Source organism: Electrona antarctica (assembly GCF_951216825.1).
Source record: "Electrona antarctica genome assembly, chromosome: 22".
NCBI classification, from domain to species: Eukaryota; Metazoa; Chordata; class Actinopteri; order Myctophiformes; family Myctophidae; genus Electrona; species Electrona antarctica.
In genome coordinates, this window is record NC_136805.1 from 12,781,403 (window position 1) to 12,809,380 (window position 27,978).

General features: G+C 42.9%; 1 protein-coding gene and 1 long non-coding RNA gene across 2 annotated transcripts in view; one reads left to right on the top strand and one right to left on the bottom strand.

Moving 5' to 3' along the window:
* On the top strand, window positions 1-27,594 carry crygmxl2 (crystallin, gamma MX, like 2; the record flags this gene model as incomplete). Its single annotated transcript, XM_079493480.1, has 3 exons — window positions 1-78; window positions 26,312-26,554; window positions 27,319-27,594. The coding sequence occupies 3 exons, from the start codon at window positions 1-3 to the stop codon at window positions 27,592-27,594; spliced, it is 597 nt and encodes a 198-aa protein (XP_079349606.1).
* Window positions 1-27,978, bottom strand: part of LOC306915412 — an 88,083-nt gene that overhangs the window by 55,008 nt on the left and 5,097 nt on the right. The gene's annotated exons all lie outside the window — the stretch shown is intronic.

The following is a 27,978-nucleotide window of genomic DNA, read 5'->3' on the forward strand; positions in this document are numbered from 1 at the left end:
ATGTCTGACTCCCCGTCACTCCTGGAGGCTGACATCTTCCTCAGCGCCAGGGAAGGCAGAGCACCCTCGGTGACACAGGTACACACCCGCCGAGAGACGGAAGCCACCCTCCCTCATGAATAAATGATTGTGACATGCAGCAATAATTTGCATTTGTGTAAATATGACGCATCAGCACTTTTGTCTGCCGAGGTGTGTTTTTCATTATTAATTTTTCCTTTTTTTATGACTTTCATTAACAGTGGCAACCCAAAAGGTGTCGACAGCGATGCTCCGGCTTGTCAAAGCCATCACAGCCTGCTCTTCAAGACGATCACAGCCCCTGCATCTTTTTTCCCCCACTCTAATTAGGCGTACACCGCGAGCATCATAACAAACGCTGAACCAGGTTTGTCCTTGCCTAATCCGGGGAACTAATTTTTGAGGTTATTATGCAAATCGATACTGTTTACAAACATGAAAGCCAGAGTCCTATTTTTGATCTGCCGCATTGGTTTTCGATAGCGTAAAGCCCATGCTCGGCAGGTGTCATGTCAATAACAGCCGCCAATCGATCTGTGTCGTTCTGATGAGGGGAGGGGGGGGGACTGGGACAGCAGGGTCCTCACTCTGCGTGCGCAGGGGGATTTGCATTGTATGAAGACTGGACCTCAGTCGCACTTACTCTCATCATTAACCCATTAAGACCTGAGGCAGATTCCACAAATGTGCATCTAACGGTTTGCTGAAAAACCTACAGTATGTTGCTATAAGTGGTGCTCAAACTTTTTCATGTCAAAGACACCAAAAATGATATGTGTATTTGGCCATGAACACCCATCACAAAATACCTCCAGAAGCAAAGATTTGAGTTGAAAAATGTCACGATTTTTCAAAAATAGCAGATCTACATTTGTGACACGCTATGAGCTTGTATTTTTAGCCAAACAATGTGCTACATATATAGCTAAAATCTAAGATGACACAGATGCTTTCCCGTTCTTAATTTGTTAACAATTAAGGCACAGCCCTGTCCATACAAGCACAGAAAAACACATTTATAAATAACGCCACAGCCGTGTTACGGCAGGACACGCTGTGTGTTTATGGTGGCCCTTACAACGCTATTTTTGAGATCTGATGATAAAGATCACATTTTTACGAGATCAAATTGCCGTTTATCAATACTCCCGTGGTGGTGGCTGTTTTTTCTTGCTCTTGCCTTTGATCATAGTGTTGTGGCTACACTGCATCCACAGCTATTTATTTTGCAATTTATTTTTTATTCTTTTTTTCCCCCTTTATTTAATCCCTTTGAGAATAAGAATCTCTTTCAAGGAAGACCTGGCCAAGACAGGCAGCAGCCCATATAAACCCTAACCCTAAAGCATACAAAAAGTCCAGAGAACGTAAACTTCTAAATCTAAACACGTAGGATATACTGTGTGTACTTTATGTATCATTAAGGTGCTGAACCTGAATGCGTCCAAACATAAAGCTCACTTTCTACAAAGGCAGGATGAGTGAAGTCCAATTATCTATAGTCAATTGCAGGATGCATTACGACACGTTGTGAGCTTGTAGATCAGCGTTTTTTGTCATTTGTTTTATTTCATTAAAAACCATTGACAATGTTTGAACAGTTTTTTTTGCCTGTAACGACGCGCCCAAAATATGGATGCCAGGGGTTTATGTGGCTGCAGGTCGATGTGAATGAAAAGCTCTCTTGTTAATTGACTTACAAAATGATCAACTGTGTTGTTGATCTAAATTTGGGGTTTAAGCTGCAGTGCTAAAATAGCCTTTTGAGAAAGTTACTGTAGATCTGATCACAATTATGTCAGACCTACAAAGCCTTTACTGAGATCTTCCTGCAAAAAGAACTATGTCTATAATCACACAGAGACTACCATGATAGCATATCTGATTTTTGCTCACTCCTTAAACCAGGGGTGGACAGACAACCACCTCATTTTTATCTACCAGGTGATCAGATTAGGTTATTGAGTGAAAAACAACCATTATCAAATATTACTGGTTGATGTGCATAAAACTTCTCCCCAGTTAATCTTACCTTTATTATTAATATAAAAATGTTGACCCATTCTTTCTTGGGTTTTATTAGATTTTTTTATTGACTTATTCTATGCTTCTAACAAATAGAAGCAATGGGTAGTTTTTGCTGTCTTGCAATGGGTGATCACGTGCCTGATCATACGACCGAAAAGGTTGACCACCCCTGTCTTAAACTATAGCCATCTTCTTTTCTTGGCCTTGTGTTTGCTCTCTTGTCCCACTGTCAATTTTCTCCCAGCTAAACATGCCAAGATGCTCTTCTAAAACTCATCTGGGAGCCCTTGGATGGTGTAGCAATTTTTCAAACCCAAAAGTTGAATATTTTTCAACTCTCTGCGACCGGATAAAAATGCCAAATGTGCATAGCTGAGCGCAGAATAGACACTCATCGCCTTGTCGCTGCTGGTGTTTCTAGCATAGTGTAAATCGCAGTGCTTGTCATTGAAAACAATTCAAAACATGCGCTGGGCTCAGGAAAAATTAACGACTTGGTGGACACATCCCCCTAAAGCTACAGAAGGAAAAGTGTTCCGTCTACTCTACTACTTGCCCGCCCTGAAATCTTAACACCCAACATGTGAAAATGAAAATCGTACTGATTAAAGTGTCCAACCTAATATTTCTCTTTAGTAAATCAACAAAGTGATACAGTCGATATTCTGAAGGCCACGGAGGGCGCTCAGATTTCATTTGGGAGGGAAAAAAAGACATTCTTTACAGTATATTACTGTTTTCAGCACATGCAAATGCTCTGCATTTAACCGCAGGCAGTAGAAACACAGAGAAGTGATGACAGTGATAGAATGTTGAGGACGTGCTATGCAAAAATAATTGATGATCCTGGTCAGTGGTTTTCCATAATTTTAAAGATGCAAGCCATGTCCTTCTTTTACATGTTTTTATCAACAACAAAACAACCTGCGATTGATCTTTTAATCCATTCTGAGCGGGAACCCCTTTTGGTGTTTTAAGGCCTGACGTCGAAATAAATAAAAAAAGTCTTCTGAAAGAATATATATTCAAAGATTTGTGCCACATTTTCACGATTTTTCAAAAATAGCAGACCTACAAGCTCGTAGCGCGCCACTCGGTGGCGCGCTATGAGCTTGTAGATCTGCTATTTTTCAATAGCTAAAGTATAACATAATGCTTAGTTAAAACACCAAAACGGGTTCCCGTCCAGAATGGGTTAACTGGGTCCGTGTTCGTACAGCACTGCCAAGATGTGTATTTAAACAACGACTGTATGGGGTAGACCCATTTTGGTTCCCGTTACGCTCATTTTTTGATCTCCAGGCCTTATCAAAGCTCTACATTTTTCAACTACGCTGCTTCTTGGCTAAACCAGTTAACATCCAAGCCAAGAGCACCATTTCAGAAAACGTTTGAGATTTTTCCCTTTGCTGCCTGAGAAAGAGTTTGATACTCTAAACGTGTTGCAAAGTGGCCTGCATGTATGTCAAGCCTGTGTGTGTGTGTGTGTGTGTGTGTGTGTGTGTGTGTGTGTGTGTGTGTGTGTGTGTGTGTGTGTGTGTGTGTGTGTGTGTGTGTGTGACTGTGTGTGTGACTGTGTGTGTGTGTGTCTGTGTGACTGTGTGACTGTGTGTGTATGTGTGTGTGTGTGTGTGTGTGTGTGTGTGTGTGTGTGTGTGTGTGTGTGTGTGTGTGTGTGTGTGTGTGTGTGTGTGTGACTGTGTGTGTGTGTGACTGTGTGTGTGTGTGTGTGTGTGTGTGACTGTGTGTGTGTGTGTGTGACTGTGTGTGTGTGCGTGTGTTTGAAAGCCTATAAAACGCTATTTGAAGTAATTAAATACATTTATTTTGCATTATGTGGTGGGTTCTCTATTCAGTTTTTATATTTTATATCAGACACTTTAAACTTGGCTACTTATTTTGGGCATGACAACAAAAACATAACAAATCAAAAACATTCAAACATTTCATTCAAATATTGCAAAATCTACAAAAATAGCCAAACTGTGACATGCTACACTGTGAGAGCTCATAGATCATCAATTCTAGCTATTTTTTGAAAAGATATATTTTTTTAAATATATTTCTTTAAGTGGTTAAGCTCGCTCACCATTTCCTTCTCCTACCACTTTGTATATTGTTCATTAATGAATGTATTTATTCATCCACTTCAATAGCACCTAAACGAAAGAGTGTACGAGAGTAAGGGCAAGTGAGGATACGCTTAGGGAGGGGATAGGGGCAAATGTGTCAACGTGGTGTTAACAGTGCAATCACAAAATATGATAGCGTGGTAGTCGGGTCATGTATGCTTATGAATGTTAAGTAGGACTGTTGAAAAGGGCCCTAAAATTACCCCACATATCAAATACTGACCTTGTAGCAAGCCAGGAACACATTATTAAGATTAGAATTATAATGATATCATATTTCTCCGTGCCAAGTTCCACACAGGGATTGGTCCCAACGTATCTGCCCTTTGCTCTACTTGTAGATGAGCAAGAAAACCTCATGAAGTGATTTACTTAAGCAATATTACACGAGAGGGGGTGGTTTAACGTCAATAATGCACGGAACTCGCCCTGCGGGCTCGTTCCTGCAGCATCGCAGAAGTTATACAACAGTTACCTTTAAAACTAAGAAAAAACTCTGGGAGAACAGAGCAGCTGAATTCTTTGTTTTTATTAGGTGTGGAGTGGTGCTCGTTTGAACCACGGCTAGAAGGCTGTTTCAACCAATCAGATTGCTTCCTCGAAACGACCTGTTGTAACATTGTCTAGTTACCATTTTGGTCAACTAAACTATACTGTAACTATATTTTTCTATTCCTTGACATTATAGTAGTGTGGACATGTGTTGTTCTGTTGTGTTGTGTTGTGTGTATGTCCGTTTAAGCAGGTAATGTGCTCAGCTAATTGGCTGAGCATGGAATGTGATGTATAATGACGTTCTCATCATCATACATCATCATCATATTAAGAGGCACCGCTCACTTCACACGGGTGTGATTTTTAAAATCTTTGTCTTAGCTTAGCTAAAAATAAAATAAAGGCTTTTTAAATTCAACTAAGCGGAGTGTCTTGGATTTCTTTTGAGTTCACCCTTTTGGATATCAGCCCACTTACAAGGAAAGGAACTTCAAACTTGTTTACCCATTATTGAATCCTCTCCAATGAGCACCTATTTTTAGCCCCTCCTATATACAGGTTTAGGTTTGTTTTTAGTTAAACAAACATCAAAAAGCCATTGACAATGGACAGAGTTTAATGTTTGTTTAGTCGCTAACACAAACATTAAATGCCATTAACAATCAAGAGAGTTTAATGTTTGTTTTACATCACCATTACATCACCTAGTCATAGCAACATGAGTTAGACTGTAATAGCGCCCCTCACTTCACACGGGTGTGACAACTACGGACCACACATTTATAATATACAAAATGACTAATGTACGAAGGTCTGACAGACATTGCATGGTCAGACTACCAATGTGTCATATTTTGGGACAGAGACAGAGCTGTGTTTTATGAAAAGGATTGAAACCCTGCATGTTTCGCCACTTTGTCCAAACTCCCGTGTGGGGGTAAAGACAGTCGTGTCTCAGTCTATTCCATGGTTGACATTAATCTGAAGAATCCGGAGTGCAATTACAAGTTGAAACGCAAAAGAAAATTGTGGATCTAATTATAATGCTTCGCCTTTCCTCTCCCTACAATAACCCCATCCTTCAACCGCTACGAAACCGAGGCTTAGAAATTTAGAACATGCAAGACATTGCCACCGGTGGAAACTTCCCGTTAACTCGGAGCAGCACGCATCCAAGGAGTTCAACTCTTATCAGAGAGCAGGATAATTGTTGAAACAGGTGTAACTGTCGAAGTGTCAGCGCGCCTCTGTCTGTGTTCTGGTACCCCCAACCAGCCTCCGCCTATGACTCCATCGCATAAGTCTTTCAGACAACCTTGGTGTGATTTCGCGACAAAAGCACAGCCGCTCAAGGTGCACTCGAGCACCATGTACAGAAAAGAGAGAGAAGAGAGGGGGGGGGGGGGGGGGGAGGACAAAGGCAGAGCTTGGGAGAAGATGGGAGAAGGAGTGGAATTCTTCTCTAATTATGCGAGGAAAAGCGACTTTGTGAAGATAAAGTTGGGTGACACAAGGGCACATTGAGGGACACGCTCACTTTAGGAAGATTTTTCAAAGTAGGAGGCACAAACGGATGTTTGTGCTATAAGCTGTGGCTGCTAATTGGTACAAACTTAATGAATGCAGGGCGCTGCGCGGAGACAGATGCTTTGTGCAATGTGGCAGATTTCAGTGGCTGCGCATCTCTCTCCATCGCTGCAACATCAAGCAGAGGAGAACATTTGGCAGGTCACAAAATTATGCGCGGAAAAGGGGAAGCCCAGGAAAAAAAAAAAGAAACAGTCGTGTGTGTTTATTTTTGTGTTAATTTATGGATAGCCATGTGCGTGCACGCACGCATGTGTGTGTCTCTATTTGTTTGAGCCATCTCCTTTGTTTGGGCTTTCTTGCCTCGCCAGCTCTGTGACTCTCAATTAGCGTGCAGGCCTGAGGGACCTAATTAACCAGTTCAATTAATAAATAATTTTCGAAAAAATCCTATACAAGCCACTCTGACATTTGTCAGGCAGTCAGGAGCTGCGCGCTTGTGTGTGTGTTTGTGTGTGTGTGTGTGTGTGTGTTCACGCTCAAGTGCGTGTACATGCGATAATGATTAGCTTGTCTGCAAGCTCTGCTTATCCCCCAGGTGGCTGATGGAAGGGACAGTGCTTTATCTCTCCCTCTGTGTGTGTGTGTGTGTGTGTGTGTGTGTGTGTGTGTGTGTGTGTGTGTGTGTGTGTGTGTGTGTGTGTGTGTGTGTGTGTGTGTGTAAGTAAATCTAGGTAGAGCGGGGCTTACTCACAGCACTGGACCCCACAGCAGAGGAGGGCCCCCCTGACCTTTCATCGAGTGTCCAATCAATAATGCGCAAGCGACCATCCCTTTGAGTTGGGGGCCATGCTGGCCCAGGCTTTCTGAAGGCCTCTGGTCGGTATAGCAAAGCAGTATGGTAAGGAGGGGAGGGTTGTTAGGGTGGGGTAAAATAGTCCTTGGGGGCATCAGTGGGATCAACTGCCTGATGTAATTTGCTCATAATCAGTGGCGGACAAAGAGAGAGAAAGTAGTACTTGTCTTGAGTCAAAGTACAGATGCTGCTGGTCAAATATTACTCAACTGAACTGAACTTTCACTCAAGTGAAAGTTGTTCAGTCAAATATGTACTTGAGTTGTTGAAGTGCTGGAGTACTTGCGTAGTACTTTAGTATTCCTAAGTACAAATTTCAAAGTGTTTTATTTTTAATATCAACGTATATGTACACTAGTATAGAAATTCAAAAAAATAAATATATTTTCACTATATATAAAATAGGCCTTTAGTGGTCAATTAATAATGTACTTTTTTCCCTTCCTAAAAATGTAGTGGAGGAAAACCTGTAGTATTTGTCCAAAAATACAGTACGTATACTCAAGTAAAGTACAGATCCTGCGGGGCAGGTAGGCGGCCGGGACGTCACATCAGTCTCCATACATCTATTCTCATCTCTTTGTCAGTGAAAACATTCCCTTTTAGTCTGTCACCAGCGTCACTGATTAAGGAACATAGTCCGACCCGTGGCTTTTTTTCTCCTTTTTTTTTTCATTATAATTTGTTGTTTTACGATCACAGCTACCTATACACGTGGCCGTGCCGTCAGGCATAGGCGTTTCATTGTTAATGTACAGCTATATTCCCTCGTGGACACCACAGGACAGATGTGCTTGTTTAATTTGTAGCATAATCTCCAAACATTGACATTACAGGATCTCCTTGTCAGCGCCAAAGAGCCGGCGCTGATGGATCTGACTGTGTACCAGTGTTCATTAAACACACTCCAAACAGCCTTCAAACCGACTCCATTAGTGGCTGCCTCTTGAACAAGAGGGAGGCTTCAATTGTTCTTTTTCTTTAACAGTGAAATGCTCTTTAAGCATATGAACGTGTTGGAAAAGTGCCATCGCTTTTCTCTTTTTCTTTTTTACCCTGTGCTCTAAAACGCCAGTTAAGAGTCAATCACAGCATTATCAAAGCGGCTGTGACACGCAAGGAACTCCTGATGCAACATCAGCCGTGAACATCGACGTTGAGTTGACGTCTGTGCACCGGTTGAGATAGATGGTCATAAACATGTGCGCCCGCCAACACAAGGGAACAAACTCAGGCTGTTCAGGCGGTTACGACCCGTCTCAGTGCATTATGCTGAGGAGTACATTAACGGTTTGAGTCAAATTAACATCGAGTTTGTTTTGTGGCTGAGTAGCAGGAGTCCAGAGACACATTCAAGAGACTTGTCTGACCCGTACTGCCTACAGCAGTCAATATATGGCTCCCTCGATCACTCTTCATCATAGTTCATTTCTGCGTATACATTCCAGCTCTGTCTCATCTTCGGAGAATACCCACACAGACCTAACGTTGCCCTCATTGTGGTGAAGAAAACATTCTGGCAAGACTTATGGGTGGAAGATGAATCAGTTAAAAGCAGACAAAACGAAGAATATATACATAGCAATTAAAGGTAGTGTAAGTGATTTTCTTTAGTTAAAATAAGTGTTAAAAGCTACTACTACTAAAGCTACTGATAGTACTCATTGTTATATAGTGTTTGTTGCAGTAACAGGAGTCTCCATGTCTCTCCAGCTTTTTATTAAACAGAAAATGCATTTTCAGAAACCGAAACTGAAACTGGGATACAAATTTTATCCAATCAGGATAGAGAACGCAGTCAGGATACAGATTAAACAAGTGGAATTGTAAGTGATGACACGAAGAAATGAGCAGACAAAATTGTAACTGGAACACTCGCTCATACGTTTGTCACCTACTGTACCTGAAAATGTATTCTCTGTATATTAAAGAGCTGGAGAGACAGCGAGTCCTCCGTTACTGAACAAACACTACCTTTAACACTAACTTACACTACCTTTAAACATTTGGCACAGACATTTAGATAAGGAGCTATCCATGGTACTGCAGTGCTCATTTCCGACCAGGAACCAGGCCAGAGATTGATGTATTGATTCGTCAAAGAAAGCACGTGAAAAGGACAAGAACGTCAGTCAAAGGGGGGAGAACGGAAGGCGGACAGACAGAAGTCACAATGATGGACCTGATGATGCCGAGATCACTTTTGCTACACTGGCAAGTTCAAGGTGGCTGTTTCAATCTTTGGGGCCCTCTAACACGCCACGCCCCCTCTCCAAGCTAACTCCAACGCCAGCGCTTTGATGCAAAGCGAACAGCGGGGGGTGGGGTGTTATTGTGTAAATATTTTTGCTTGAGCATTTTGAGCATCTTAATCTTCCATAAGGTGATCTTTGTAGGGGAGGACCATGGGGTGCCGATGTTCAGAGACGCTCCCAGTTGGAGAAAGAAAGCAAGGGAGAGAGGAGAACGAGAAAGAAGAGAGACAGAGGGTAGAGGGAAAACAAGAAGAGGCCTGTGTACTTTTTTCTCTCCATTTTTTTGTGAGAGAGAGCGCTGGGAGCTAGAGTTCACTACGGGGGCGTAAGTGTGTCAAGAAGAGCGCTTTTCCCCCATCCGCCAGCCCCGGGCCTTCTCCACAACATTAAAAAGCATAAACAGTCAATACTGAATGTAACTCAGAGAAAGAGCAAAAGAGAGAGAGAGAGAGAGAGAGAGAGAGAGAGAGAGAGAGAGAGAAAAGAAACATGCACAAGAACGCTAGGGTTTTTCAGGCGTTACACAACACAGTGAGATCAGAGGCATGCAGGGCCAGGCTGCGGTGCACAGTTGCAATGCTTTCTGGTGGAAGGGGGGGTGAATCATTCATTGCAGGCGGCAGGGGTGGAAATACGGAGGAGAGGGTTAAAGGAAAACTGAGAGGGGGGTGGGGTCAGAGAAACACACACCTGGTGCAAGCCAGGGGTCAGAAAGAAAAGGGATGGGGGGGGTTGATTGGTATGCTTCTGTTTAAAGGCCCCGTCTATCCGTCTGGCCCGGAAGTACAATTTAAAACCTCCGGGCCAGGAGAACACGTGGGCCAGTAAAATTAATGCCATTTAAAAAGAATAACCCTAACATCTAAGTTCAGATTATTTTCCTGTGGTACAGGTGTTTTGTAATGAGTTTGTGACATTGTCTGGTTAATTACAACATAGTGTTCTGTGACACTGCAAAGACTATACAGCCGACGGTCAGCTGATGGCTGACTTGCACGTACTCTACATTATGGTGTGTGCCTGTGTGAGGGGATAAAACTCTCCATACCAGGAGGTGTCAGTAGTTTGTATAAGAGTAATAAAAAGTACAACATTTGCTGAAGTATCAAATGGGTAATTTTCAGCCACAGACGATGAAGTTTGGCATTTCAGCCGATATGGGCTTGGTGTGTCAGGGCCTTAAGAAGGCGACCCTCTGTTTGCCGCACTTGTGCAAGGCAGGACGGAGCAGAGTTGCTGTGCACATATGGCGCCTGGCTGTCTCTATAATGCCGCAAAACCGCATTTCATGACGATGAAGAGACAGGAGACGTTCAATCAGCCGAAAAGGAAAAGAAAGAGCGAAAAAAAAATCAAACGTCGAACATTTGAGACTCGCAGTTTTGAGATGTGAAGGTTTGTTTATCTGCGGTGCATTGTTCTTACTCATAATCGCTCCAAGAGTCTATCAGTCACTCTCCGTCTTTATATCCTCCCCTCCCCCCACCCTTCTGTCTCAAGTTTTTCAAATGATATCTCCAAAAAACACTCGACACCTGGATGGCTGGCTGCCTTCTAGAGCTGCATGTGGAATAAGTGGAGTCTTTTTTAATCATATCTTCAGTCACACTTCTCATTCCTGTGTATTTGGAGAAGCCTTTCTATAGACAGATAGATCACACAGAACAAAGACTAGCTGTAGAAGATGGGATATGACAACATCATATTGATTTTCGGCCGATCAATCACGAAAGCATCTCGTGTGTCAACAAACCATGAAAAAGGGATTTGCAAAAGAAAGATGTCCACTTCACAATCAATGCTCAATATGTGATCATTATTCAGAGAATCTTTAAATTAGCTACAGTATATGTGCGTCAACATTCCTGATTTCCTCCCTAACTAAGCTGAAGTACTATACTGTAATGTACAACTCTACGGTACTGGAGGTCCATTGTGCAAAATGTCCACAAAATCCTTGAAAACAAAGAAATGGAGAAACTTTTATACAACCATAATTGTAAAGCAACAACATAAACAAGTTCATGCTGCTATAGTTTTTTTTTTCCCCTCCAAGGTTTCCAAATCCTTTTGAGTTTTTATAAGGGAGTCATTGAGTGCCATCTTCCACAAACAATTCCATCTTAAACCAAGGGCACACAACCGCATACCGTACTCAAGAACACAGATTCTCTCCTTGAGACATTTCTTTCTCCTGGTTTATCGGCAAACAAACGATGCATCAGCGCAGAGTACCGTCGGAGCCATTTCTCCGCCCATGGAAGACTCCACATTCCCAGCAACAATATCTACGGAAAAGTGTGGAAATTTGATTTCCACCCCACGGAATAGGCTGTTTCCTTTTGTTGTCAAACAGAATGACTAAACATGTTCATTCACATGCTCCCATGGTAGGCCATTAGTAATTTATTGCCTCAGAGTTATCCATGCTTTTGCACACATGCACACAAAGGATTGCTTTTAGATGAATGACAATATGTTAAATTTTATTTGAATATGCCTGATATGAATTATGTAACCAGAGAGACTTCCGTCCTTTGTTGCTTCTCCATTCCGCACTCCACTTTTCCTCCAAGATAACATCCAGGCGTATCATTTACAGTAGAATTCATTGGGAAACTATAAAGAAAGACGCGGCAGCATCAAGGTCCCTCAGAGTAGAGTGGCGTACTCAAGCGATCGTGGCGGTTAATCCTGAGCTCTGGCAAAGTCCAATGTGGGAAAGACACACACAGCCCACAGGGTGGTTTGCTAAGACACAGCTCACAGGGTGGAAAGACACAGCCCACAGGGTGGTTTGCTAAGGTGAAAGACACAGCCCACAGGGTGGTTTGCTAAGACACAGCCCACAGGGTGGAAAGACACAGCCCACAGGGTGGTTTGCTAAGACACAGCTCACAGGGTGGAAAGACACAGCCCACAGGGTGGTTTGCTAAGGTGAAAGACACAGCCCACAGGGTGGTTTGCTAAGACACAGCTCACAGGGTGGAAAGACACAGCCCACAGGGTAGTTTAAGACACAGCCCACAGGGTGGAAAGACACAGCCCACAGGGTGGTTTAAGACACAGCCCACAGGGTGGTTTAGTGGGAAAGACACAGCCCACAGGGTGGTTTGCTAAGGTGAAAGGCACCTGTCTCCCCCTAAATATTGAAATCAACTTCTGCAGTTTGGCCTAGATGTGAGTGACGATAAAAAAGAAGAGACAGAAACGTAAAGAGGTATAAAGTAATGAGCATGGCACCATGTTATCAGATGTTGATGGCTGTGGCTGCCTTTGATAGGCTTGTGAAAAAGAGATGGTGTGTTTTTACCGTTGTTGCAACTCCTCAAGATTGGTAACATGAAGAAAAAAAAATGCCTGCCTGCCTTGTCTGATTGGTCTGAAGACTGTCAAATGTCAAGGAGGTATCAAACAGCAGACATGTTTTCTTAAAAAAAGAACCCTAACCTCTCAGCGAGTGAGATGAAGTCAGTCATCATATCATGTGCAGTACTCACAAGCGAAACGCTTAAACGGCTTTCCCCTCTGATTGAAATCTACTGTTTGTCGGCTCTAGTTCACCGGTAAAATGATGACTGAATCTATAACCCCATCCATCCGCTTATAATATTTGGTGACAGGGCCACCCAACAGCTAAGATATACCCTCATTTACAAATAATGCACAGCCAAAGGCCAGACTTAAAAATAAGTCATTGTGAAAGTGCGTCTGTTCTTCGGCACTCATAGAGACAAAAGAGGGTCTTTCATTCACCTCATGGTCCTTTTCTCCCCCTAAAACCGTCTCGAGATCTTATCGTTGGCCTGGATGGCTGGCGTAGCGGTCCGGGCACCTAGGCTCATGCATCGCAACTTGACTGGGCGTCGTGGGTTCGAGTCCCGATCCCGATGACCTTTGCTGCTTGTCACTCCCCGTCTCCCTCTCCCCATTTCCTACAGTCTGATTACTGTGTAATTACTGTATACTATCAATAAAGGCAGAAAAATTAAGCCCCAGAAAAATGTTACAAAAAACAAAAAACAGAGCCACTTCTAAGTCCCACCCATATTATGTTTACATGGCATGTGCCCACAGAGGCTTTCCATCAGCCCAGATTGACAGAGACAAGTTGCTGAACACTGGCTACAATGTTCTATTTAATGTTCCAATTCCTTCAGCTTGTGCTGCAGCCAAGTCCCTCTGCACTAATCTCAGAGAGATGGGATGACGATGACATCATTGTCGAATGTGTGTGTGGAAAGACTTGATTAAAGCCATTGGCTCCGTCGTCAGGCCGACTACAGCTTGAGCTGGGCGATATTACATCTATGATACGAGAGTAAATATCACCTGGCGTTTTCTTTATCATTATTGCCACACGACAAATAGAGAAATAGCCGATCTACAACCTCGTAACATGTCATTGATTAACAGTTTGCAGAATTACAGTACATTTCAAGCACAAACTCAATACAAAGACTGTTAACTGTGAGTGGACGACCCAATTAAGCATTACACTTGTTTACAAGAGGGTCGGTCCACCATGTTCAATTCATTACAACATTTAGAGACGTACAAATAGACACTTCTATATAGTCAAAGAACAGAACAGGAATTCATCATAGAGGTAAAAAGGGAAAAGAAACATATACAGTGAGGGAAAAAAAAGGGGGGGGGGATTCAGATTTTTACAGGGGCCAGTTTCGAATTGCAGCCGTCCGTAGGTGCCCTTTGAGAGCGGTTTTGAAGGAGTCAAGGGATTCGCATGTCTTAATGACTGTTGGTAGGGCGTTCCACATTTTGGTGGCATAGGAGCGAAAATAATTTAGTCCCTTGTTTGTCAACATGCAAGCTTGTACAGTAGATTTCATATTTTTGTTATTTTCAAAAATGTTGAAATTGTTGTGGTAAAAGGCGACATACAATTTAGCCTTCATCAGTGAGGGCTGATGAAGGCTGGATAGCCGAAACGTTTGTCCCCTGTTCAAAATGCAAGAATAAATCTTTTGAACTGCAGTCTTGGTGTGTGCGACCCACTGCCGTTATATATTTGATATGTTTTGAACGGGTAACGCACCTAAAGTCAGAGCACGGTGGTCACATGAAGACTAACCAAACTGAAATGAACAAGGAATGTTTTACATATTCTCAATATTTTATTTTGTATCTGCCTCACAACATCACTACTCTTGCACTATTCAAAGAATGCCATTGAATAACACATAATGATATGGGATATGATAGGACTGCATTCACCATAACTGCTTGATTGATTGATTGATTGATTGATTGATTGATTGATAAAACACAAAAAAGCGTATATATAAGAGTATATATCCATTATAGTTCTTTCAACATTCTAAAGGAGTTCAAGTTCATTTCTTGTTGCAACGTTTGTGAATATTAGTGGCCGTAAGGAAATAAACTTGGACCCAAGCTGTTCCCTAGCAACAGATTTCCAGTGACAATGTCTAAAGAGTATTTTTTAAACCAATCTCTAGATGTGCTGAAGTACTGTATGACGACAAAACCCATTTATCATTTTCAGATGTCAGACCATTTTCTGTTATTCTGAAACAACACAGGTCTAGATGTTGTATTTGTTTGAACCATTTAAACCCCTATGTACTTCCTTATACTGTACGTCAAATAGCGCCAATAGATGAGCTTGTAGATCTGCGATTTTCGCTCACTGTTTTTCTATTTTCACCTAATGGACACACCTTTTATTTTTGCGGGATGGTCGCCTATCGTACAATTTACAATTTACAATTTAGGCATTTAGCAGACGCTCTTAATCCAGAGCGATTTACATTAGGCAAAAACAAAAGTATGGGAATACATCACATATATAAAATGCATTTATCAAGAAACATGTGTAAGCTAAGAACGTAACTAGAACATATCTATATAATGACACTATACATATTAACTATACATATATACTATACTATGCTATACATATGTACTATGATGTGCTATGACTACATACAATGCAATTATTGTGCTGTCTACATGACATGCTATAAGTCTGTTTCAAATGCTATCTAAGTCTAAAAAGTGCTATCTAAGGGAGTAGGATAAGTGCTATGGGCCATGATGGAGTCTGAAAAGGTGGGTCTTCAGACTACGGCGGAAGATTGGGAGTGATGCTGCAGTTCTCGTGCCCAGAATAGGGACGCTAGGGTTCTTCTGGTCAAAACAAGGCAGTTGGTCAAGGCCAGAGCCCTCACAACTCTATCGACACCATCGTCCCTGTGGGGGGTTTTGCCTTGTACTACCGTTTCCAAAACAAGGTGAGCGCAGGCAGGCTGAACGATGAACCTTGGACCTTCTCAGCGCCGAAGCAAAGGCCAGATAATGAACAACATCAACATCTACAGCCAGCACTTTATGCTACTCCTGCCGTGCCCTTTTCCTTTTCTGTCAGGAGGGAATCTTTTAGCCGTGCACCATCAACAGTGCGGGAACAAAGCCCTGAGAGGAAATATTAAGTCAATTTCCACAGCCCACGACTGCCTTCGCACGCCTTAAGTTTAATCTAATTTGGTCTTTATTGAGAAATGGGTAAGAACGGTTTTGTTTTATTTATGTATGTTTTCTCTTTCCTCCTCTGCTCCCTTCCTTTGTTGCCTCTCCTCGGCTGCCTGCCTCTGACAAAAGACAGCCAGCCTGCCAAGCCCGGCGCTGCACTGGGACGGACCTGTCAATCACTCCTGACGGCGCCCTGACAACGTGTACGTTAAAAATTCAAACGGGACTCAAAGGCGGCGCGTGACAGCCGAGCCTTTGAAAGTGGCTGCAGTGCTAGGCGACAGCCAGAGGAGAACGGGCGGAAAACAAACTCGAAAACAACAGTGCAGAGGGAAAAGAAGTAACAGAGAGAGAGATGGAGAGAGGGAGAGAGATAGAGGAGGGGGGGGGGGGGGGCAACAGTTAAAAGCAAAAGAGAGAGGAATGTGGGTCTTGATGATGGGAATTGGCATTAGATTCTCCCTTGGTGTATCGTTGATTCTATTTGTAAATTTGGTCGAAACTCCCACGAGTGAAATGTGTGGGTCTTCCAGGGGCCTCAGCTGAGGGGGCCCCCACGTTCCTGCTGCAGTTCCAGGGACCACAGCGACTCCTCTCCTGCTCAAAATACCCCCACACCGCCCGTGCTTGCATCAAGTCATGCATTCCACTACCCTATCTGTCAACACAAAACAAACTTGTGTTCACCAATGTTAATGACATGCTTGATGCACAATTAATTCCCGGTGGAACTGCGAACCGTCATTGGTTACCGAGATAAGTCCCTGCTGCTGAATTCAAAAGTGTAAGGTGGGAATCTTTTTCTGATTGCAAAATGGGAAATAAGACTACTCAATTTCAATTCGTGCTCTGCTGTGCTGAAGAAGCAGGATAAAAATCTGCTTCTTCAGATTCAGAAGAGAAACCCTTTTAGCTGAAGGGAGCCCAAACGGTATACATTGCAACATGCACAGAGGCTTGAGGACATACTTTCAATGGAACCCCCTCCCTCCACCACCTCTGAAAGTGTCTTAATGTATAAAGTGAATGGTCAGCTCCACAAAGGGCTGGACCCTATGGGAGAACGCCGGGCATCTCTGCAGTCCTGCAGCTCCTGCACTGATCTCTCAATTAGCACCCACATCTGCAGTTCAAACACGCACGCACGCACACACGTGTACAAAGAAAGACGAGTGCACGTTGTCTGGCTGAGACTATGATTAACCATGGTGTTGTGTCTGTGTGTGTGTGTGTGTGTGTGTGTGTGTGTGTGTGTGTGTGCGTGTGTGCAGTATGTATGACTGTGTGCGCGAGAGAGATATTGCCTTTAAGTTCGTTTGAATTCAGCATTTTCAAGAACTCCGCCGTAGTACCCCCATATGTATGTCAGTCTAAAGGCACAAGCAGAGTGTAAAAGCAGCATGTTATATTTGGAGGGAGTGCTGCGTGTTCACTGTAGCCAGGTTGACAGGTCATCTAAGTGTGGAAGTGGTTGGTTTTAGCACCTATCTCCCCTACCAAGAAGTCTTCCTCTCCTGCACTAATAGGCTTAGGGCACAGAGAGCAGCCGAGGAGCTGTTAGACACCATTGAATTGCACCCTGTGCCCTGCATATCACCCAGACAAATATCTGCCCCATGTCTACTCCAGCAAAATGTACATGTCTACCCAAAGTTACTTGCATACAATAATGGCGTGCGCTCACACACGCGTGCACGCTCTCTCTCACACACACACACACACACACACACACACACACACACACACACACACACACACACACACACACACACACACACACACACACACACACACACACACACACACACACACACACACACACACACACACACACACACACACACACACACACACACACACACACACACACACACACACCCCCTGATGACAGACAATATTTTGGCTTCTACTGCCCTCTACTGATTGGAATTGGAATCTCTAGCTGGCCAACTGTGGACACAAACATCCTAATTAAATAATGTAGTTTTATGTTGGTTAGGTTTTTTTTACTTTGCAACTGGGAATGTTGAATTCCCAGTCGTACAGGAATGCAAGGCATTTTGAACATTGACAACATTCAAACAAAAATGTTGGCTACATATTAGGCTATACACGTGTGTTAAACTTCAAAAACCTTGAACTAGTCTAATTACTAGACAATAACAAACAATTACTATATTTGTTTGTTATGTGAAGCACATAACAGTTCTAGCTTCAAATGGCATTTCAAGGCATCATCAAACAGTTCACAAAGTCATGGCCATTGCAATAGCAATCATTTTATGTGCGGACAGGGTCTGAATCTTGCTTTTGTGTTTCTCTGTTGGTCTGTTTTATGACAATTATATAATGTAATGTAGGCTCTTTTATAATAGCCATTCTGCCTTACAAATCTGGTTATACCAGCAGCAGCAGATTTCAAATAGTTTTACTTGCATGTTAGCTTATCTGTAGAGTCTCATCAAATTGCTTTATAACAAGATCAGTCAAACCAATTAGCACATAGAAATGGCTTTTATTTCACAGCCTATCCCCCCCCCCCCCAACACACACACACACACACACACACACACACACACACACACACACACACACACACACACACACACACACACACACACACACACACACACACACACACACACACACACACACACACACACACACACACACACACACACACACACACACACACACACACACACACACACACACACACACACACACACACACTTTCTTAGTCCCCTTTGCTAAAATATAAAAACAAAATGTGTAAAATTACTTTGTTTTAGTTTACTTGACACAGAAATTAGGGCATAGATAAAACAAATCCAATTCCACATTTATAAGCCTTGTATCATAATACAAAATGTTGTCTATTGCTCCAGGCAATATTATATTAAAAACTGACTTAATGGAACACACACACACACACACCAAAAGAAAAACACTGAATGCATTCTCTGTAAAAACTTGGTAAGTAAATTCCAGTATCCATGCTATAAATGGGGCAAACATATGTTTTAAAAAACAAAAACATGTCAGCCAAATAAAACTAGTTCACTAGCTTTAAGTATTGAGTGGTTCTTTCGGAGAGAAGTTCTAAGGACTTATTGTGTTTAAGTGTATGCTCATGTGCACCTGAGCACGTTTGGACATAGGGAGCATGCCATTAATATGTGCTCTGCAGTGTATGTGCTTTTTTAACTCCAAAATAGCATTATATGCACTACAAAAAAACACTTCATCGCCTGAGATAATGCAGCAATTAATTTTTGTCTTCCATGTGTTTATCCCTTCAAATTACAGCAAACAATTAAATAGTACTATACAATTGTTAAGTGTGTGTTGTGTGTGTGCGTGCATGTATTTTTTTTATACTGTAGAGAGCTTAGAAAATAATCTGCACTTAACTTAATATCTCAAGGTGCACAAATTATATTACAAAACAATATTGGGACAGAAAACTGAAATTATAAATAAGTAATCACGTGCATAGATAGACATAATATTTGCACAAAGTGTAGACAAAGCGAGCTTAGGATTGTTATGGAAGCTAAGGTCACTGCATTTTGAACAGTCGGATATTGACTATATGCTATAAATATACTCTTATGCCCTTTTTAATTTTGTACAATAACGATGCCTTTCCTGTAAATCTTATGCAAGCAATCGCATGAGCTTGAGATAGACAGTAGAGGTGGGGATTTGCGAGGCATCTCATAGCTATGATTATCCTGAGTGGCTCTGCCCAATATCATTACCTGCTGGGACAGCCACGCAGCCCCTCTAAATAAATTGCAAGTGCCCTAGGCGATAAGACGAGCCCTCCTTTGATCTGCTTGACTGCCAGCGAGGCAAATGTGCCGTCAGTCAATCAAGTGCATAAGCCTTCACAACAATTGAGCCGAACCTCCGTTTATTATTTATTTTTTAAATTGGTGTATTTCATTATCACAAGGTGCCTATGTGGATGGCTGGGACATGGGGGGGGGGGGGGGGGGGGGGGTTTGGGGTGTGGAATCAATAATTGATACACGGTGCGAAAAAGCTGATTTGCCGCCTCTCCTCTGGTGCACTTGTCACTAAGTGTTGTCAGAACACATTTGCTTTGATGACAATTTTGAGGAAGTGAATAATGGCATCACATCTGATTACAAATTTAGCGTGCGGTGAAAGGCAAGGGAGGGGGGCCTTCACGCTGAGGTTGCGTTTGTTCAGAGGCTCTGGAGGCTCTGTCATGTGTCGGTAAACAACGTGACTTGTTTGAAAGGTGCCTGGATCACAGGGTGAAAAGTTGCTCTTTAAACCTTGAAAGCTTTGGGGCATGGGAGACACGCCACGTCAAAACAGTGTGGAGATGAGGAGACTGAGATATAGAGAGAAAGACAGAGTACGAAAGAGAGAGGAGAGAGAGTGAGAAGACAGAGTGCGAGAGAGACAGAAAGAAAGAAAGAGAGAGGAGAGAGAGTGAGAAGACAGAGTGCGAGAGAGACAGAAAGAAAGAAAGAGAGAGGAGAGAGAGTGAGAAGACAGAGTGCGAGAGAGACAGAAAGAAAGAAAGAGAGAGGAGAGAGAGTGAGAAGACAGAGTGCGAGAGAGACAGAAAGAAAGAAAGAAAGAGAGAAAGAAAGAAAGAAAGAAAGGAAAGAAAGGAAAGAAAGAAAGAAAGAAAGAAAGAAAGGAAAGAAAGGAAAGAAAGGAAAGAAAGAAAAGAAAGAAGCCATTACTCCCCTAGGCAGGTATGTCTAGTAGAGAGGAAGCAGTTGGCTTGCTTTTTATGGAGTTTAGACCACGGCACATGGTGATGCATGCATCATCCAGTGAAGTAGAAAGTAAAGTCAGAAGTAGAACATTCATGATTTGTAAATGCCTCATCATCTGGAAAATATCCCAAACTATACCTGTGATGACAGACTGACAGATTTCAGGGACATTTCAGATTCCATTACTTGTAGACAGAGAACCACATTTTTAAGTCAACAGGTATATGAATAAGGGACGGACATCAGTGATGCCCATGCGACGATAGACGATGACACCACGTTTGTTCTGGAGGAACATGCAGTGATTCTGCTGTAGGATGGTCCACCCTTGGCCTTAATGGTCATCTGTACTTGACCAGCCATGAGCCTAAAGACTGGAAAGAGTGCATGTTCATGCCATGAACGTTGCCATGCCGCATGCTCAGAAACAGAAGCACTTCTAAAATGTTTTTAATTACATTTTGGGCAATTAAAAACAGTCATCATACACAAACTTTTAAAACTAAACTATGCTGGAGAATAGTTCTACACAAAGTCACAGAGAAAGGGGGGAAACAAATGGCATATCAACACCTCCACATAACTGACAGCTGCATCTATTTGCTCGGCCCCAAACACCCCCTCCCTCCCTCCCTCCATTCATTCTGTTCTTCCAGCACCATTTCCACTTTTAATTATCCCACAGCAAAAAAGATGGAGCACACCAGACGCATGGCGGTAAATCCTGGCCCTGGCACCAGCTCACAGTGGCTCCGGCGTCTGGTGGTCCCGATAGAGCACCGAAGCGCTGGCAGCCGAAAGAGAGGCAGGCAGCCTGGAGATTTTCTGACAGAAAGAATGGAGAGGATGATCTCCACAGCAAAAGAGAGGTCCTCTCGTTGTACACCCATCGTGGAGGGTGGAGGGGAGGTGCGGGCGGCTTTTGGCAAGTGGCGTCCCGATCATACAGCATTTTCAACAGCAGATTAGCCCATTCTCAGTAGCAGAACTCACACAGAAAGAAACCTCTTCTGTACACCACCATTGTGGGTTTTGTGGAATTATTGTTCCGAACATTGGAGGCGTTGCAATCAGGGACGATTTTTCCCCTATCTCTCCCTACAATATTTTAGGGATGAAACTCACCACCATATATGGTTTGATCGGAGAGGCCATATTTTGGATGCAGAAAACATTTTGCTTGATATGTTTGGAATTGGAAAGATGTGTCTCTTTGGAAAAGGAAGAGCACATTTGCATTCTAGTTTGGCGTCTGCTATACAAACTGGCTTCTCCGTTTTGAAATCCCCATAGATAAAAAAAGGTTTTGCCAGTTAACTAGTGTTGGGCCGCTGTCTGTCAGAGATTCTTCCCTCCCTCTGTGGGGTACACATCAGCCTCTAAGGTGCAAAGTGTGTCGCCATCTCCCATGCGACTATACACACATCTCGCTCCTCCTTCGGACACAATGGAGCCACGAATGGAGCCCCCACACCCCGTTCTCCAGTCTCTCTTCCTCGTTCTTCCATCATTCTGAGATGAAGAGTGGAATGCTCCTCAGCGGGATTCCTTTCTTCTCCTCCGGGGGGAACCAAGAAAGCAGACGAGGGCCTCTGTGATGTTGCTTTCCCTTCAGGGTGGGGAGGAGATGTCTTGTAGCATTGCTAAAGATGATCATTTGAGAGCCCCTGAAACAAGGCCCAGCAACGCCCCCCGCCCCCCCTTCCCCCGAGACACATCCAGAAGATGAGGTCTCCACTAATGAGTCAAGGTTCCTCAGTGCTGAGAGCAGTGACAATGATGGTCGTGGCCACCAACTCTTACATCAGGAACGGATAAACAGATCACACTTTTTTTTGTTATAATGAAGGAATGAACCATGAATGTGTAAAGAAATGTATAAAACAAAGAATAAATATTAGTTTTTTTCTGCTGTAAATTAAATAAACACGGAAACATACTACTTTTGGAGACCATGCTCTTGAAATTGACAAAACAAAACAATACAGGCGGCGTCCCATCTGATAATCTGCCACAATTACACTGCACAGCATGATGAAAGGATATCAATGATCTACTTATGTCATAGAAAAAGAGTGCAGCTTCAAAACATGAAACCTATTGAAGCCTATGAGAGTTTCAAGGCGATGTCTGATCAAAGGAGCAAAAGCTTATCAACGCGGTTCCTTAGCACTGAAACTGAGTCATATTTGGATTTTAAATATACTGCCACAGTAGAAGCTTTTTTTGGGGGGGGGGTTGGGGGGGTTAGGGATGGGGGTGGGATCATAATGGCTATTGTGTTGTTCGCTGAAAACATTTTGTCTCTTTGCAGAGTCGAGAGCTGCAAAAAGCACACACAAAGTGTAGAGAGAGGCCGCTGTCTCTTTATTCTGATGAAAGGCTAAAGGATGAGACTGACCTTTCTGGTATCAGCTGGGCTTTGGGAACAGAACGCATGGGGCAACACTCCCTGGCCTTTCCCCCTTCCGCTCTGGGCTATGGTTACTAGCCAAAGACTTGAGTCCAAACAACTATCACTTTATCCACAGACTCAAACGCACATATGCCCACCCCCGCCCCTTTCATATGAAATACACACAAACACACACACACGGAGCACAGCCGTCTGTGCATTTGTACACAAACAGAGCAGTCCTGTCTGACTTCACAGTACAACTGCAGGCTATGGAAGCAAAGAGAGACAACGGATCACAGTAGATTACATCAACACACAGGCTTGATTCAATCAATACCATCAGTATCACTTAACACCAAACACAACCGGGATATTATGACCTGGGTCAGAGAGAGAAAGCATCGGTCCGAAATTAATTTGTAATGCGGTGCCAACTTGACCATGTCTCCTGCATATTATTTTTTTTTAAATAAATCAAAGGACGTCCATGTTAAATAAAGTCAAACAATATATCATATTAGTAATAAATCATATATACTATAATTCACTCAATATCTGTCTGAATGTCTGTCTGAATGTCTGAAACACTGTCGTAGCTCCTCACTGCCTGCACCAATCGCTCCGACTTTTCACACAGGCATTGACCAGAATATTACGGAGGTCTTAACAAAGCCCTTTTTTCACTATAACAAATTATTGATTAATAATGAATTTATTAGTGCATTAAAATTTCCCATCGACTTACATGGGAAAATGCGAAAACTACAATCAACTACTTTTCTCACAGAAACCATCAGAGCCACAGTTACAACACTTGGAGGGGAGGTTCATAATTATTATTAAAATTAATGTAATAAATAATTACATCAGTCGGCCTCATGGTGGCGCTATAACAGCACACTTTACATTTCACATTGCTTATAACTCTTGAACCATAGGTCGTAAAATCAAAATTTCACTTTCACTGGATTCCATGGGCCATGACGCATCCCCATATAGGCCACGCCCTTTTGCGTCAAGGTAGATTTTCCGACATTTTTACTTTTCTTCAAAGCACACGTTTTGCTCTTCCACCTACAGCTTTTGTGCAAATCTCACAAAAAACGGTACACATGATCTCTGGACCTATCCGATTAAAACACCACAGGCAGAATCTTCATAGTCCGTATCGTTCGGCTGTGATCGGCATCCAAAGTTAGTGGGAGGGTCCTGTTTTTCAAAAAATTACACAAATCACCAACGGAATGTCCAATCCACCTCAAATTTCATTCACATGTCGAGGGTGGTTTAATCAACGGAGAGCCCAAAGCAATTCCATTTTCATCCATAGGGGGCGCCGCAAATGGCCACAATGTGGTACGGCAATCTTAATGTAAAAGGAAGAAGCAAGCTGCAGCGAATAGTGAACCTAGCCTCAAAAATCATTGGGAAGAGACAAACAATTAAGTTGGAAGTACTTCGAAAAAAAAGCTGTCAAGATAGCAAATGACCCCTCTCATCCACTCTGTAGGGAGTTCGAACTACTTCCCTCCGGTAGACGGTACAAAGTACCAAAAGCTAACCGTAACATCTTTTAACAAAACTCCTTCATTCCTAATGCCATTAAGGCACTAAATGATAGCATGTCTCGCTAGATTTGTTTTTTTAATGTATTACATCGCATTTCCCACACTACATAATTTGGTGTTCATATATTCAGAATGGGTAAGGTCTAGTTAAATAAAAGCATTGGCCCAAACTGAAATAAACTGGAACAGAACAGAATAACTTACATATTGTGTGGCTCATGCTCCGCAAAATGGCCTAACCCACTGGATTATGGCATTTCAAGGGTGGCAAATTAATAGGAGTTAATAAAACTAAAATTACAAGCATGTCAAGTAGGTCTTTTTGTCATAAATGCTACAAATCAGTTTGTCTACCATTTAGACATTTTTTATTGTTAAAAATAGTGTCCTGAAATTTGTCCTGCAGTTCATTGTTCAACTTAAATGGGCTAATCTGACCCTTAACCTTCCCCCAAATCAAAAGTATTTATTTTGACATTCGTTTACTCTACAACAATAGATGACGCTGTAGCTCAGATGACCGTTTCATCATGACATGATGACCAGTGCTGCTAAAATATAATTTTGATACCAATAACATGCCTAAATTTGGACGACAAAAGTAATATGTGTTATTTAGTCATATGTATTTATAGTAAGTAACTTCCCCAACATGGTCCTCTGTAAAAACTAAACAAGCTTTGTTGCTGGGTCCACATGCCTAAAGATCCTTTGTGTGATATTTCAAAAGGTTTGCATGACCAGGTCATGGTTGAACAAGGGTCAAACATAGAACGGTCACTTGTATGGGGGCCAGTTGAGGGTGGGGGTGAATTCTATAGGTAAACTCTAGCAGTTAGGAGTATGTCCCGTGCAATGCCAGACAAAGGCGCGTGACGTCTAAAAAGGTAAAAGAGAAGTCGTCTCTGACGCGCGAGAGGCCTTGTTGCCAGTGCCAGGGTATAAAAGCCCCTAGAGAACACACCTAGGTCTACAGTGCGCAAAACATCAGTCCTTCAACCATGGGAAAGGTATGAGCTCACGTAAATTGTTGTTGCTACTTGATGAATTGAGTTAGGAGGTAAACATTTATGGTTTTGAGACTTTGAGTAGTATATGGTTGGGATGCTGCGACAGGTAAAGCACACAGCCAAGACCTGGGTTAATTTAACTATCAGTTTCAGGATTTGACTGTATACACACAGAAAGGAAAAGGAGGATAACATATGTTCCCTATATAGATGTAAAATCACAGAACATAATGTTAAGTGGTAAATTCCCAGCATTTCATTTTCCACTGGGAAAAGTATTTTTAGGCATATTGCACGGCTAACCCGTCTCTGGGATTTCCCAATCGCATGGTAATCAATTGAGAAACAAATGGACTGTTTCTATGTTGAACAGCAGCTATGTGTCTCTTATCCTCTCGCAGGTTGACATCCTGTCAGCAGAGAAATCCACTAAAAATATCTAAACTGGTCAAGCTTAAAATGTGTTTTGCAAAACACAACAAAAACAAATAAAGTGAAACTACATTGATCGAATTGTCTTAATTCTCATCAAGCATGGAATGAAGACCATAAAGAGGTGCTGAGCAGACCTGCATAAGAAAGAGCAGGGTTGATACAATAGCATCTCATGCTTGTTCAAGGGAGAGCAGTGTCCCCTACAGCCCGTTCATAAGCACAGCAGCCAGGCGACTATACATTTCAGCCTTTTCTTAGACTCAAGACCTATACCCTGTCCTCCTCTCTTCCTTCTCCAACCCAGATCATCTTTTACGAGGGCCGCAACTTCCAGGGCCGTCACTGGGAGTGCAGCAATGACTGCATGGACACCTACAGGCACTTCAACTGCTGCAACTCTGTCCGCGTGTCCGGCGGTCACTGGGTGGGCTATGAGAAGTCTCACTACATGGGCTACCAGTACGTCATGGGCCCCGGCGAGTACCCCGACTACCACAGCTGGATGGGCTACAACAACTGCATGCGTTCCTGCCAGATGTTCCCTCCTGTAAGTCAATCCCACTGACGGAATGGGACTGGTAACCCACCACACCACCGATCCGATCCCCCCTCCTTGCACATCAAACGCTGCCTTAGAAATATGTCAGTCAGAGGCCTTTTGATGTCCTTTATAGATACCATGGTGGGTCAAAGCGTAAAAGTCTCTGTTGCAAAGTCCACAAGGGGAGCCAGTCATTCTTTAAAAGGAATACGATACGACCCCAACAGACGTCTTCATTTGAGTTCCGTAAGACACGTTGAGTGTTCCCGACAGATTGGAGGGGGAAATCGGGGTTACATTATGTCACGATCCAAAATGCTACGGTCTAAACAAAACCAAACTGAATGGTTAGGGTGCGTACCACATGTGCTCCGACAGAGAGTACCTGATTTGATTCCCAGACGGCTGGGCCATTTCCTGCATGTCACTCCCCTACTTTTATATCCGTGATTCCAGTCTCACTCCACTGTATTATCCCTGGTTCGATTCCGCTTGGACACACCTGTGTTGCATCCCCCCTTACCCCTCAACACTGAAGAATCCTGAGTGTTGCTCAGAGTTAAGGTCCCTGCACACTGCTGCTTTTTTCGGATTTTTATTTCTGCCGGTTTTCCGAAAAACACGTCCAGTCTGCAAGGACCTTTATTCTCAGTATTCTGTTTTCTGTCTGTACCTACAGTACAATACTATGACAATTAAGTGAAAGTCTCAACCCACGGTACCACAGCAAACACTTTATCTCTCTCTCCGACTCTCTTTCTCCCCAACAGTATAGAGGAGGCTACAAGATGAGGATCTGGAACAGGCCCGAGATGATGGGACACATGATGGAGTTCATGGAGGATTGCCCCAACGTGTACGACCGTTTCCACTACCGTGACATCTTCTCCTGCAACATCATGGAGGGCTACTGGATCTTCTACGAGCACCCCAACTACAGGGGTCGCCAGTACTTCCTGCGCCCCGGCGAGTACAGGGCCTGCGGCGACTGGGGATGCCACAACCCCATGGTCGGCTCCTTCAGGAGGATGAGGATGGGTCAGTAAGCCCCCCCTCGTGCTCCCCGCCAACCAGCACCTCATGTCTCCTCTACCTGCTCACGATGACTATTAAACGCTTTGCTTTTTACAAACGATCTGTGTCCTTGACGATTCTGTTCAAGCTCATGCCTCCTCAAGTTCAAGAGCGACAAGTAAGAAGTGAGAAGTAGTACTAAGTACTTGAAGTTGGTAATATAATGTTATATGTTTTACCAACTCATAAAACCCCACTGGCATTGCATTTGTCCAGGGAAAAACTGTAAAAAGACAGCTATTATATGTCCTCTACTAGTACCACAGTGGTTTTCAAAGTGGGGGTCAAGTGGAAAGGAAAGGACAAACATATATAACACCACTAAAATAAAGTAAAACATTATTATATTTTTTATA